General features: G+C 37.2%; 1 protein-coding gene across 4 annotated transcripts in view; it reads right to left on the bottom strand.

The window, feature by feature from the left end:
* The window catches only part of COL28A1 (collagen type XXVIII alpha 1 chain), a 233,162-nt gene that overhangs the window by 173,489 nt on the left and 43,598 nt on the right, over positions 1 to 16,075 (bottom strand). For 2 of the 4 annotated variants that reach the window (XM_071215161.1, XM_071215160.1), the window contains exons 2-5: positions 9,882 to 10,042; positions 8,048 to 8,598; positions 2,795 to 2,815; positions 1,092 to 1,148 (exon numbers count right to left, since the gene is read on the bottom strand). In XM_071215161.1, the coding sequence (XP_071071262.1) occupies positions 1,092 to 1,148; positions 2,795 to 2,815; positions 8,048 to 8,598; positions 9,882 to 10,005 (753 nt within the window). In that variant the 5' untranslated portion in view covers positions 10,006 to 10,042. Of the gene's footprint in view, positions 1 to 1,091; positions 1,149 to 2,794; positions 2,816 to 8,047; positions 8,599 to 9,881; positions 10,043 to 11,406; positions 11,525 to 16,075 lie in introns of those variants that run through there. The other 2 variants (XM_058296959.2, XM_071215162.1) reach the window with 2 other exon arrangements.

Here is a 16,075-nt window from a genome sequence, read left to right as displayed (position 1 = left end):
TTTCTTGTTCTACATTTTCACTTCAGTATTGGGAAATATCTGCCCAAAATACCACATAAAAAGTGATACCGAAATGTACTTTGTGGGAAGAATTTCATCATATGAAACCAAATCTACCCTCAATTCAGGTCACTAAAATCTCAGGCTTATCTCTGAGGACAGATGTGTCCCTTTAGGAATAAAAGAAAGAAACAGTATTTCCACTTTTGCAGCTATTTGCATATTTGTTGTTTGTACTTGCTGCCTGTTGTGTGCTTGTCTTCTTTTTAGGAGGCACCAGGAACCAAACACAGGACCTCCCACGTGGGAGGGAGGGACCCAAAGGCTTGAGTCAACTCCGCTCCCGCTTGTTGTGTCTCTCATTATGTTTCCTTGTTGTGTCTCTTCAATGCATCAGCTTGTTGCATCAGCTTGCCATACCAGCTCGCTCTCTTGCTCGTCTTTAGGAGGCACAGGGAATCAAATCAGGACCTCCCACGTGGTAGGCAGACACCCAAATGCTCAAGCCACATCTGCTTCCCTGCAATGGCTTTTTTTTTTATTGCTTGTATTTTTTTTTAGTTAAAGTTAATAGATCACAAGGAACGTTACATTAAAAACATAAGAAAAAAGAAAAAAGCATGAGGTCCCATATAACCCACTCCCCACCTCCTCACAACATCATTTTTGTAAATTATATATATTTGAAGATATATACATCGTACAAAAAATATTACATTAAAAAATAAAAGAGGTTCCTGTATACCCCCATCCCCCACACCAACAACCTCCCCCATCATTGTGGCACACTCATCGCACTCAGTGAGCACCTTTTGGGACACTGCTGCCCTGCATAGATAACAGTTTATCCTGTAGTTTGCACTCTCCCCCAGTACATTCAGTGGGTTATGGCAGGATATATAAAGTCCAGCATCTGACCCTGAAATATCATTTAGGACAACTCAAAATCCCCAAAATGCCCCACATCACATCTCTTCTACAATGACTTTTTGACAGCACAAAATAGCCCCAGTGCTTTTCAAGTGTGAGTAGAGCTATCATTGCTAGGATTTTCTAACTTGACCTTAACTCCAAAGTAGAAATATACTCACAGGAAGCCCTGGAGAACCGGCATCTCCTTTCTGACATTCACAAATCTTGTTTCCACACTGTATCGATAATGAAATACATTATTAACACACAGTAAAATACAGTATTTCAAATTTTGTTCGATCATAACTAAATGGAACTCTCCTTTAAGACATTTTATCAATTTATGGAGATTTTACTCTCCCTGTGAAATTATTCTAGCCAAAATCTAGCTTATTAGGAACCAGCTAATAAAATAACATTAAACTTTGTTGTGGTTAAGTAAAATAGACTTCCCACCAAAAAAAAAAAAGTAACATATAATTGACAGTTAAAAGGGAGAAAAACATTTTCAGAGGACATTTGGAATTTCTGCTGCTTCTCTTCTTTATATGATACATCAAAGTGCAGTGATATACAAAATATCAAATACTGCTTTATTCAACAAAGAAATATTTGACGTATACCGTATTTTATCAATTCTCCGATCCAATGTTTTTCCTCATTTTAACATTTCTGAAATTAGGAAGAGTCTTATAATAGCTGTTGACCAGACCCAGTCATGATGAAGTTATTTTCTGCACATGAACTTTAAAACCTACAGAATGAGTATCAGTGGCTGGGAAGAAAATTCCAGAGACACTTTTAGAGCATTCTTTTAAGAAATACTGACTCACTAATGCTTTTGGGGGCACAGAAGCCAGTATTGTGTAGAAAAGCAAGGACATCAAAGACTATGGGTCAAAAAGTGGCTTATAAGAGTTAAACTCTGAATGTGAACAAGCTTTAGAAATAACCAGTTTACTTTGTTTACATTATTTCTTACATGTATGCACAAAAGTGAGACAAGATTTTAAAAATCTGTGTCTAAGTAAATCTACAAGGACTCTTTTAATAAGTGTAAGTTAAAATTCTAATTGATAAGAAAGTACTCTATCATAGTTTAATTAGGACGGTGCTTCACTTTCTTAATAGTACACAATAATGGTGTATTTGACCATGTATAATTCATGAAATGTGGTACTATACATGGTTTGATTGGCCCCTATTATTTTATGCAATGATATTTGCAAATTTCCTGATGTTCAATAAGCAGCATATCTAACAAAGTTCAGGTTTCCACAGTTTTTAGAAAGAAATGCTTCTAAAAAGGCACATACAGGAGTCCTCAGCAAGTTGATAGTCCTCTATTGCCCAAAGTCCTATCCAACTGATATTGACCAGCTTTCTTTGCCTGGAATGCTGGTTTCTATGACAGGGCTCCCTTTTCTTCACAAAAGGAAGGAGAATGTGCATAAAGTCAATCCTGCAGGCAGCAGGGGCCCTCAGAGCTCAGGCTCTTAACCAGGAACACCCGCTCAACCTGGGCCAACACCAAGCACACCACCAAAGGGCAGGACCCCCACAGCAGCTGCTGTGAGAGACATGCTTAGAGTAAAGGAAGCCAGATCAGAATAAGCAATAACTATGCTGTTGGGTTATCACTGATTTCTGACTCTCTAAAGTCATATTATTTCCTACTTTTTCTAAATTTCTAACCTACCATAGATATGATGGCATAAGAGAAATCAGATGGCTGCCTCAAAAGAGACTGACTCAGTTTTAAAAGAATTAAGCATTTTTATTTAGTTACACCTTATCATCTAATGTGAATTATCATCTAATGCTGATTCAGTAATGCAAGCTTTTACAGTAATTCATAGTAATCAAAATGTGTGGTACTTACCTTTTCTTTAAATAAGGTGTCCTAGGAGAGAAAAAAGAATGAAACATTAATTTGATTCATGGTTCTACTTCCAGCATCTTATTAGTCTTAATTATTCCTTCTAGGATATGCACTTTCCAAGAAGAATAGCAATTCAGACTTTTCAACCTTGTAAAAGCAATGAAACCTACCAGCCAACCCCACAAGGAGCATTCTGAGCCATGTAATAATAGGAAACATGAAGGGGGCAGTAATATTAAAAATTATTCTTTGTTTCCTAGGAACTTTATTGTATTACAGATGTCACTTGTTTTATTGTTTGTTTCCTTTACCAGCCCAATAATCTCCATAATTTGGTGGCCAGATTAATCTGTCATAATTAGACATTTTTCACTTTTACCTAGAAAGACTTAGGCAGATAACATAATTGTGGATTTTCCCTTCTTCTATTTTTCCAGCCCTATTCATGCATTTATCTCTCAGCATTGAATATTCATTTTAGAATTGTAACTTCAGGAAATATTAATGGACCTTAGAAGTCAATCACATCCAATCTTTCCTTTTGCCCTGAGAAGACTTGGGTCCACAGTGGTGTGACTTACACTCAAGATCACACACTTGGGAGAGCCAGGGATAGGGATAGGCCCCCTGGCCATCTAGTAACACTCCATACTTACCCACTCAGGCAAAGGATGAATTAGCCAGAATGTTTTTCAAACCTATTTCGATTCATAATTTTAGAGAAATGTCATAATTCAGTTTTTGTCCAACATCTGGGTCTCACTACCATATTTACTTCATAAGTGCACCAAAGGCCATGTCTGAAGTTAAATACTGATAAGAAATTGACTTATGTTTACAAATGTAATCATTACTTTCTAAAGGTAGGAATTATTCTGTCAAACTTGAGTCTATCATTGTTTCTCTTGTTTGCTAATTGTTTGCTTGATTTTTGTTTGTTGTCTACTTGCTGTTTTTGCATGTTGTCTGCTGGTTGTTTTTGCTCATTGTTTTTGCTCGTTGTCTGTTTCTGTTTTTCTTTAGGAGGCACTGGGAACCAAACCTGGGACCAACCATGTGAGAAGCAGGTACTCAACTACTTGAGCCACATCCATTCCCTGCTCATTTTTTGTTCATTGTGTGCTTGTTGTTTGTTGATTATTTGTTTGCTTTTTCTTTAGAAGGCACTGGGAACTGAACCAGGACCTCCCATGTGGGAGGTAGACACTCAACTGCTTGAGCCACATGGGCTCTCTATGATTGAATCTTAAAGGGTAATCTACATATGATAAAATAGAATATTGAAGGAAAAAGCACTGGAATATTTATTGCAAGGTATTAAAAATGAAGGATTTAATTAAAAAGTTAAAGATAAGATATGAACCTCTAAAAAGGACTCTGCACCTTATTAGTCTTGTTTTTTACTTTTTTATTTCCATATAAACTATTAATTTTGAGTGAAGAGACAGAAAAATGCTTTAAGTGGCTTAAATGATTTAATGGGGGAGATTAAGTGTCATCCTGGGTTTCCATCTTGTTTCTACCATTAATTAGCTATGTGGTTTTGGGTAAGTCATGTAATCCTTCTAGATCATTTTTCCCATACATAAAATTAGAAGGTTTGATGATCTGGTCTCCAGAGCTATCAAATTCTGGCCACTGACCCCATTTACAAAATTCAGAGCCTTACCTATCACTACCCCGACCACAACTAATGATTTTCAATTGCTAGTCAATGTAAATCCAGGTTGAAAGCAGATTAGATATTTGGAGTTTTAAGAACTAGTAGCCCATGTGACGAATTACTGAGCCTGATGCCTGATGTGTACTTTTGCACTTTTTTCCCACTCTTCCTTTCAAAACTCAATTTCTGCTTTGCCACATTGCTCTTTTAAAACATGTGCAATAAGTTTTAAAACCATAGCAACACAAATAATTATTTTTGGAACTCATGTAGTTTTGTGTTTATTGGAATTTTATATTTCTATGGAAACAAAATTGCACAATAGATAAGATTGTTTCGAACAAAGAATAATAGGCCAGGCTTAAGGGCACTATAGTGACCAGAGAACAGACAGCACGCAAAAAGCAGCGTGGGAAGGAGATCCTAGACTGGAGGAAACAAGATGGCTTCTTGGAATAGGTGGGTTTATAGAGAGGAATGCAAGGAACCAACTTTTTGATGGTATGCTGTTCTATATGTCAAAGTTTATGAGGAAAAAAAGAGTCATAGAGGCCAGCGTGGGCAGTAAGACAAAGGAAGCAGTGAGTAGGGACATTTGAAAAGAGTGGACAAAAGGGCCCATGAGGACAGAGCTGTAAGCCTTGGGAAGCATGGAAGACTTTCATGTAAGGCAGACAATTTGAGAAACTGAGAGCTAAGAGAACATAGCCAAAGCCAGAGGGAAGGCATGTTCAATTCGCTTCTCTGTGTGTACTAAAGTTTATATTAAAAGGATAAGCAGAGAAAAACCCTCACTAGAGCAAAAGAAGGTGAATTTTACTAATGGAGTAAGATTTTTATGATGGCATATATGTGAAAGGAAAAAGCAAGGATGGATTTGCCAATTTTGTGAGTTTGAGGTCAAGGCCATGAGAAGGGGACAGAAGGTAGGATGAGAGTAAAAAACTTGGTAGGCAAGGGTAACACACTCTATGACAAACATTTTTCAGCTTAATAATAGCAAGATACTAGCTCTAAAATCTCAAAAAGAGAGCAGAAATAAGGCTCTGAACAAAGGAGATCTTGGAAAATGGGAACTGAACTACAAAAGTAGTACATTAATAAAGCACAAAATTCTAAAGATGATACAGAAATTGTCAAGTTGCTCCCTTCTTGATGTGTGAAGGAGGGGGTATGCTAAATTTGTTTTTCTTAAGAATCATCAGAGAGAGAGGTCAACTTGCCACAACCCTTATTACCATAAAGGATTTGTTAATATTTAACATCAAAGGTGATAGGAAAGATTCATAAATCTCCATATACTATCTCTTACTGGGTTGGATTTGGTTCTTAGGTTTCAAATCTGTTATGTAAATCATAATAAAATGGCACTAAAAACATTTTACATATCCTCTGTAATTTGGAATCATCAGGTCTTTATAGGATAATTCATAACTGAAATGTTTTAATTGGTTTCTTACATGATACTTCCTGCTAGAAGTGTTAAGGAATGTACAAGGATTCCTTGATTTTTCTTGACTCCTATAAAATCTATTCATTCTGGATGCTCATATCTATTAAATTCAACTAAAGTCTACTCTGCAATAAAAAGAAATAAAATCCTGACACAAAAAACAACCCAGATGAATTTCAAAATCATTACAGGTAAAAGAAGCTAACACAAAAAAAGAACATACTGTATGAGTTTAGTTACATAAAATTCTAGAAAATATTCACTAACCTAGAGTGACAAAAGTCAGATTAGTTGCTTAGGAGCAAGGGGAGAGGGGATTTATTGCAAAAAGGCATGAGGAAACTTTTGGAGGTAATGGATATGTTCTATATCCTGATTGGGTTGGTGGTTTCATGTGTGTATACATCTGTCAAAACTTGGAATTGTGCAGTTTTTGTGTGTAAATTATACCTATTTAACTTTTTTTTTAAGTTAACTATGTAATTATTTCAAAACAGAAATTTTTAATTTCAATTAGATGAAGAATCTTTCAATAGTCTGCTCAAGAGTCAAGTTCTGCCTCCTACAAGGTGACAATTCGAAACATTCAACTCTGCTATACATTTCTTTGAAGAGCATAAGGAGACTTTTGGATTCTGGAAGTGGTCAGAAAGCAGCCCTCCTTCCAAGAAGTGGTTTTGTCAGACAGCTTCCATGAGAACAAATCATACAAATCAAAAGCCAAAATCACAGGATGGTAAGGAAGAGTAGCGTCACTGGAACTCTTGGCTATTTTCTGGTTTTCCAGAAACAGACAAACAGTTCTGCTTCAAGTCCACTGCCAAGAACCTATGTTCTCAGTTGGGTAGGAGCTCTACCCAAATGGGGCCTGAGTTTTCTTTACAACAAATGCTTGGTACCTGAAGGTCACCTTTGCCTTCTTCTTAAGAAATCAAAGAAAATCAGGATTTTAAAGAAAATAAATTTTAACAGTTAACAAATCAACGAATTTATCTCCAGGAGTTTTCTCTCTAAGGAATGTAGTAAAGAAGGATTTCATTTTTATTCCTTTACCTTGTATTTCAAAGCAGCAAGGAATGTCTCTCATACATAGTTGATTAGTCAGTAAGAAAAGCACTGATACAACCAATTGGAATAATCAAGTGAGACTTGTTGATCTAATGGGAGAAAGCTTTGGCTGATGTTAAATTGATTTTAAACTGAGTGGGCTTATTAACACCTAAGAAACAAGGAGATAATAAAGAAATGGGAATCTGTAACTTTGCTTTAGTAGCCATACTATCTCACTAGGTAAAATAGAATAAAAAATAGTCCTGTAGGGAAGTGGCTGTGGCTCAATCAGGTGGGCTCCCATCTACCATATGGGAGGCCCTGGGTTCATGTCCCTGGACTTCCTTGTGAAAGCAAGCTCGCCCACATGCTGCAGAGAGCTGCTGGCCCAGGTGCCACAGAGTGCTGCCGGCCTGCCAGCGCTATGGAGAGCTGACTCAGCAAGGTGACGCAACAAAAAGAGGGAGACAAGCAAAAGAAACACAAGAGCGCACAGCAAATGGACACAGAGAGCAGACAACAAGCAAGCCGCAAGGGGGGTGGGGAATAAATAAATAAGTACAGACACAGAAGAACACGCAGTGAATTGGATACAGAGAGCAGACAGTAAGCAAAAAGCCACAAGGCAGGGGGGCTAAAAATTTTAAAAAAAAATGTTCTTAAAAAAAAAATAGTCCTGCAGATATGGAGTGTGAAAAGACCAACATAATACAAACAAAACAGACCACAAGTTGACCACAAATTGAATATATGTTAGCAGTTTTCATATATAAATATATAAACAGGAAGATTAGATATATGATTGGAAAGTAATCCTTCCAAAATCCTTCGTATTACCTAGCAGTAAACCTAAGAATGCAATTCCGGGCAATGAGCCTGTTATACTCCCACTTCTCTGGTGTAAATTACCAAGGAAGTGGAGAAAAACTTCAGATAAGTCTCTTCTTTTTTCCATTCCCGAAGGTAATTCTCTTTAATTTTTTTTCCAACTTTTTGATCTGGTATCTAACATTACAGAATTTGTGGCCAAGATATCAGCATTATAATAAGAAAAAACATATACATAACCAACCCATTCAGTACCTACCAGGCGATCCCTAATTTTATCTTCAAGGTTAAAGTCACTCAGCAGTAGAATGGATGCTCCAGATGAATCCCCAGATATTAAACGAAGTTTGGCTTCATTGACCACAGTGGAAAGTCCAATAGGAATAAATGATATTCCTGAAGCTTTGGCTTGTTCAGAAATCGTTTGAACATCTGGATTCTTTGGATGATCAATGCCATCAGTCATGAGCAAAGCCACTTGAACACCATTACGCCCTTCTGTCTTAAATTGCTTAGTGGCATTGGAGATGGCATAATAAGAGAAAGTACCTTGTCCAATAAGTTTCATCAACTTGACCTGCTGCTTAAAAGTCTGCAGATCCTTCCAAGAAGAAAAAGGTTGATCAATTTGGACAGAGCTGCTGAACTGAAGGGCTGCCAGTTTAATGTCATATTTTAAGAAGGCTGGGGTCATTTGGAAAATCTTATCACTCAAGTTATACACAAAATCTTTCTGTTTATCAAAGAGGTCAATTTTAGAACTTTCAGAACTGTCCACAATGAAGATAACATCTATGAGGCAAGTGGAGCCTGAAATAGAACAGGTAAGGCATAATAATTATCCCTACTCATGAAACAACTTTACATAAGGAGTTGTGCTTGATTTTGTTTTGTTTTGTTTTGTTTTTGAGGGGTGAGGGAGATGAATAATAGAAACACCTTGGAGATCAGGCCTAGATTGTAAAGAATTCGATCTCTATAAATTATGTTGCCCTATGTGAAATCATGCAAATCAAAAGCAAAGAAGCAAAATCCCATATATTCTGAACACCTTCTCAATGTAAAACCTGCTTAGGGTCAAAGGGAAGAAGAATGCATCATATTTTAAAAATTCAAAAAGCACTGGGCAAGGTAGTCTAGATGTAAATATGCTACCTAATTCTCAGGTGTGTCATATTGGTTAGTTCACACTTTTTTTTTAACTTTCTTGCAATCAAGGGAGAAAATTACTATATACTTCACAGTATAGCAACAATGGGAGCGAAAAAAACCTAACTTAAAAGCAGACTTAAGTCTGAGTCCTAGCTCTGTGTCTTACCAGTTGATTTGCCTATGCCCTTGGGCATGCCACTTAACGTCTCTGAACCTCAATTTATTTATGAGTAGCAATCTCTGGCCTGCCTACTTCACCAGGTTACTGCAAGGCTCAAATGAGACAATAAATATATACATGCTCTGAAAACTGTGATGTAATATAAGTGTGTAAGTTATATTGATATTGTGGGAAGCAGACTTGGCCCAATGGATAGGGCAACTGCCTACCACATGGGAGGTCCGTGATTCAAACCCCGGACCTCTTTGACCCCTGTGGAGCTGGCCCATGTGCAGTGCTGATGTGCACAATGAGTGCCCTGCCACACAGGGGTGTCCCCCCCAGCCCCCGTATGGGAACCCCATGCGCAAAGAGTGCGACCCGTAAGGAGAACCACCCAGCGCGAAAGAAAGCACAACCTGCCCAGGAATGGCACCACACACATGGAGAGCTGACACAACAAGATGACGCAACAAAAAGAAACACAGATTCCCGGTGCCGCTCATAAGGATAGAAGCCGTCACAGAAGAACACACAGCGAATGGACACAGAGAGCAGACAACTGGGGGGGAGAGGTAAGATAAATAAAAAATAAACCTTAGAAGAAAGTTATGTTGATATTGTAATATCAAAATTGTATCTAAATAGAATGTTACATATATACTTATATATAATACATATATGATTTGCTATTTACTTGTAATTCTACTTAGAAAAATCCATGGGAGTGTCTTAACAAGTTACTAATAATAATTAGAAACAAAGCAGAGCATTCTCTTACCCTGGAGGTAATTTTTCCTTGCAGATGAATTTGACTTTTGTCCTCTCTTTCTTTGTCCATTAGCTGTTTGACTCATTAAAGCTGACAAAAGCAGGAGACAGAAGAAAAAGTATCTATTCCACATTATGGCATATGATGAAAAGTCATTTGTCTTGCAGCACCTTTAAAAGAAAAATTAGTTACAAATATTTTAATAAGATATGGTATTTGCTATATTAGAATTTCAAGCCAGCAGATTTGAAAAGTGGCCTGAGTAGAGAAAGTTTTCATTCAAATTTCTAGAAAAACACCTACATTGAGATTTTAGAAGTTTCTAATCCACATAAATCATAGTACAACAACCAATTATTAGTGAATATTTCTCTAAACTATATTCAAAGAATTATATCCAAGTATTCTTAATATCCCATTACATCATGGGGAGTCAGGGAAAGGCTGACCCATTGAAAAACATTTCAGTAGCACCCTATATGGATAACAGTAGTTCAATCACAAGGATCTGCTTTGACATTTCCAGATTCTTCAGGGTGTACTCAGTTTATTGGATAGTCAATTTATTTGTTTCCTTTATAACTGACTCATAACAAATCCACTATTTTTACAGGGTTGTAGAGAATCACCACCATTTCATTGTTAATATTACACACACAACTACATTGAATGCAAAGACCAAGTTAAAAGTCAAACAGCTCGGGAAATGGGCTTGGCCCAGTGGTTAGGGCGTCCGTCTACCACATGGGAGGTCCGCGGTTCAAACCCCGGGCCTCCTTGACCCATGTGGAGCTGGCCCATGCGCAGTGCTGATGCGCTCAAGGAGTGCCACCCCACGCAGGGGTGTCCCCTGTGTAGGGGAGCCCCACGCGCAAGGAGTGCGCCCGTAAGGAGAGCCGCCCAGTGCGAAGAAAGTTCAGCCTGCCCAGGAATGGCGCCGCCCACACTTCCCGTGCCACTGACCACAGAAGCGGACAAAGAAACAAGACGCAGCAAACAGACACAGAGAACAGACAACCGGGGGAGGGGGAAATTTAAATAAATAAATAAATCTTAAAAAAAAAAAAAATCAAACAGCTCATCTGTTTCCTTAAATCCCCCATTGCTACTTTCTATAATTACTTTAGAAATTTTGTCTCCATGGGGGTTCCAAACTGCACCTGTGACTGCAATAGTTAATGAATCAAAAGTGAAAGAAAGAAAAAAAACAAAAAACCAGACAGATTTACTTAAAAGCAGCATTGTTCTTCCAGTGTAGCTGGAAGAACTTGGATCAAGATAGGACTTCAAGACAAGAAGCATCTCCTCCAAACAGTCCTGTACAACTATTTTTCTGTATAGATTAACTATTTAAAAATCTAATTCTTGTCGATAAAATAAAATCCTCAGTCAGCTTCATCAATCAATATGCCCACGAATACAAGTATCCATCAAATGAAGTTTTTTTTTAAATATTTTAAAAAGTAAACTTTATTTCAACTTCAAAAAATAACAGGGAAGTGGATGTGGAATAGGGGACTGAACTCCCACTTACCACATGGTTCTGTTTCTGGTGCTTCCTAAAGAAGACAGGGAACTGGTGTGATGGGCAGGGGCGGCAAGCTGACTCAACAAGTTGACGCAACAAGAGACACAAGAAGAAAAACACAATGAGAGACACAACTAAGCAGGGAGCAGAGATCCTGGTGCCTCCTAAAGAAAAAAATGAGCAAGACAGCGAGCTGACAGGACAGGCAGATAATGGGAAGCTGACACAACAAGAGACACAAGAAAAAACGTAATGAGAGGCACAACAAAGGAGGGAATAAAGGTGACTCAAGCAATTAGGTGCCTCCCTCCCACATCAGAGGTCCTGGCTTCAGTTCCTGGTACCTCCTTAAGACCCAGCACACAGCAAGTGCAAACAACAAGGGGGTAGGGAGAAAAAAATAAATAATAACTCTTAAAAAACAACAACAACAACAGACAAAAGGCAGCTTAACAAATTATGGAAGAATTACTTTTAAAAAATTCTATCCAGGAACATTTATCTTATTTAATCCTAAAAGCAAACTCAATTTTTTCTCCAGTTTTTAGAAAGAGGTATCCTTGTTAATAAAGAAAATGAGGAAAAAATGCTTGATTATATTCATATCTCATAAAATTAAATCCCATCATTTTTTTTACCTTTAGCATTGATATAGTACCTTCTTTGCTTTTGCTACAAAAGTATTACATTATAACTGTTAACTATAGTCTCTAAATTACATTAGTTGTATTTTTCCCATGTATCAGCATATTCTTAACACCATGTAATAGAGGAACATTCTTGTATTTACATTATTAACTACAATCCTCATCTGCAACCAAAATCACTCTATTACTCAGTCCCTAGAGTATCCTCTAGCTGTCTTCAATCAACATTAACTTTCCTAAACTACCCTATTCAGTCACATTTAAAAATCAGCTGTATAGTTGTATTCATTATAACATGCCACCATCAACTCTATCCATTTCCACACATTTACAATGAACCTTATTAAAAATTCTACATACATTCACTATCAGCTCCCCTTTTCAACCTACATCTGTCTCCTACTAACCTATACTCTATAGTATGACTCCACGAGTTTGTTCATCGTATTTAGTTCATATTAATAAGACCATACAATATTCCTTATTTTGTCTGTCTTATTTCACTCAACATAATGTCCTCAAGGTTCATCTATGTGTCATGTACTTTCCCAGTTCATTTATTCTTACAGCTGAATAGTATTCCATTGTATGTATATACCACGTTTTGTTTATCCATTCACCGGTTGACAGGCACTTAAATTGTTTCCACCTTTTAGCAATTTTGAATAATGCCATTATGAACATGCATGTGCAAATATCTATTTGCATCCTTGCTTTCAGATCTTTCTGAATATATTTCTAGCAGCGGGATTGCCAAATCATACACCAGTTCTCTATTTAGCTTCCTGAGGAACTGCCAAACTGTCTTCTACAAAGACTAAACCATTTTACATTCCCACCAACACTGAAAGAGTGTTACTATTTCTCCACATCCTCTCCAGCACTTGTAGTTTTCTGTTTTTTTAATAATGGCCATTCTGTAAGGCATGAAATGGTATCTCAATGTAGTTTTGATCTGCATTTCTCTAATAGCTAGTGATATTGAGCATTTTTTCATGTTCTTTTTAGTCTACTCAACAAATGGTGCTGGGAAAACAGGATATCCATATCTAAAAGAAAGAAAGACGATCCCTATCTCTCACCTTATTTATTTATTTTTTTAAGATTTTATATTTTATTTATTTCTCTCCCCTTCCTGCCCCCCTCCCCCACTGTTGTCTTCTCTCTCGTATCCATTCACTGTGTATCTTCTGTGTCCACTTGTATTCTCAGTGGCACCGAGAATCTGTGTCTCTTTTTGTTGCATCATCTTGCTGCATAAGCTCTCCGTGTGTGTGGCGCCACTCCTGGGCAGGCTGTGCTTTTTTCACACAGGGTAGCTCTCCTTGTGGGGTGCACTCCTTGCACATGGGCCTCCCCTACGTGGGAAACACCCCTGCATGGCATGGCACTCCTTGTGTGCAGCATCACTGCGTGTGGGCCAGCTCATCACATGGGCCGGGAGGCCCTGAGTTCGAACCCTGGACCTCCTATATGGTAGGTGGATATGCTATCAGTTGAGCCACATCAGCTTCCCTATTTTTTTTTAATTAACTCAAAATGGATGAAGGGCCTAAATATAAAAGCTAGAACCATAAAACTCCTAGAGGAAAATGTAGGGGAAAATCTTCAAGATCTTATGTTAGGTGGCAATTTCTTGTACCTTACAGCCAAAACACAAGCAATGAAAGAAAAAAAAATAGATAAATGGGACCTCCTCAGTATTAAACACTTTGTGCTTCAAATGACTTTGTTAAGAATGTGAAAAGGCAATTTGCTCAATGGGAGAAAATTTTTGGAAACTATATACCTGATAAGGTTTTAAGGTGTTTTGTTTTGTTTTGTTTTGTTTAGGTACCGGGGTCCAGGGATTGAAACCACGACCTCGCATGCGGGAAGCTGGAACTCAACAACAGAGTCACATTGGATTCCCTAAATTGTTTTCGTTTGTTTTGCTTGTTGTTTGTTGTTTTGTTTTGTTTGTTTTGTTTTGTTTTCAGAAGGCACGGGGGAACTGCATCCAGGACCTCCCAGGTGTGAAGTGGGAGCTCAATTGCTTAAGCCACATCCCCTCCACACAATAGGGTTTTGATTTCCATATTATATAATGAGATCACACAACTCAACAACAAAAAGACACAGCATTATTCACAATTGCTAAAATATGGAAACAACCCAAGTGTCCATCAACCAATGAATGGATAAACAAAATGTGGCATATACATACAATGGGGTACTATTCAGCTGTAAGAAGAAACGAAATCAGGATGCATATGACAACCTGGATAAACCTTCCTGAAATAAGCCAGATACAAAAGGACAAATATTGTATGGTCTCACTAATACGAACTAAATATGTTGAGTAAACTCCATGAAGGCAAATTCTAGAGCAGGGGTTCTCAATCTTTTTTGTTCCATGTATCCCATACTAAGTCCACACTATACTGTGTATTTAATAAATATATCATATCTGCATCAACACATCCCCACAAGAATAAAGGTTTTTTGAACTTCAATTCAAGCTCATGGACCACTTGTTAAGAACCCCTGCTCTAGAATATAGGTTACTAGGAGATAGAATATGGGTTGAGAATGGGAGCTGATCCTTAATGTACGGAGAATTTTCTATAATGTTTATTGAAAAAGTGTGAAAATGAATAGATTTGATTGTAACACATTATAGTAAATATAACTAATATTGCTGATTTAGTTATACTATGTGATTGTGGATGAAAGGGGTAGTCTAAGGATATAAATGTCAATTGAAAGGGAGGTAGAAAATAATCTAGGGACTGGTATAACAGTAATTTCAGAGGTGGATGAAGTTTGTGGTTATCAGCATAAATATAAGTATAAATATGAGAATGTTCTTCTTTTACAGCATGTTAAGAATATGGTGATACATGGGAAAATTATAACATAACTATAATGTAACTTAGAGATAATAGTAACAGTAATATTGAAATATTTTTGCAGCAATGGCAAAAAAAGATTTATCAGTTCTAAGGGTCAACAAAAGTGGGGTATAGGAGGATATGAGATTTTTCCTTCTGGAATAATGAAAATGTTCTAAAATTGACTGAGGTGATAACACCACAACTCTGTGAAAATAAGAGCACTGAGTATACACTTCGAATGGACTGTACAAAGCATGGGACTGTAAAACACAGTAAATACTGTATAGTTCAGTCTCTCATGAACTGTAACAAATATATAATAATAAACAAGGTGTTAATAATAGGGTAGGTGGAGGGGAAATACATCAAATATAAGGTATGGGCTATATTTAGTAGTTTTTTGACAATGCTCTTTCATAGTTTGTAACAAATATTTCACAATACAAGGTATTGGTGGTAGGGTGATGTAAGGGAACCCGTATAATGATATGCATGTTTGTTTCTGTAAGTTCACAACTTTTACTATATACAAATTGCTTATGTATATTCACATATGAGTGACATACTTCAATAAAATTTTTTAATACTAAAAAAATAGATGGGGGCCCAGATTTGACCTATGGGTCTTAATTTGCCAACCCTTACTCTAGGGGAGAAAACAGACAGTAAATAAGGGAACAAATGAATAAGAAATTTTAATTTTTCAAAATTAAAAAAAATAAAAGACAAGCAATCCAATTTAAAAATGGGCAAAAGAACAGATATTTGCCAAAGAGGAAATACAAATGACCAAATGACGTTTAAACACACAAGCTCCCGTGGCAAGAGAAGACTCATGTGTTGTTAGTTCAGTATACCCAAGAGAATGGGAACAAAAAAACTTATTTGAACCAATATTTGGCATGGTTTGGAAATATTTGCCTGCTTAAACTCCACCGATTTTAGGAGCTCTGGAAAAAGAATCACATATTCCTTCTTTGGTACTATGCCTTCAGGGAATGGGAACTGAGAAATCATGAGCATGATTTTTCTAGACTCTGAATAGGGGGTAGAAATATATGCAAAAGCAGTGAGGAGTGAGATAGGAAACTTAATTCTTCCATAAATGCCAAATGGATAAATTCCAAAGTGAAGCAAAGCTGTTGGGTTGGG

This window comes from Dasypus novemcinctus, chromosome 5 (genome assembly GCF_030445035.2).
Source record: "Dasypus novemcinctus isolate mDasNov1 chromosome 5, mDasNov1.1.hap2, whole genome shotgun sequence".
NCBI lineage: Eukaryota > Metazoa > Chordata > Mammalia > Cingulata > Dasypodidae > Dasypus > Dasypus novemcinctus.
This window is presented reverse-complemented; position numbering and strand designations above follow the sequence as displayed.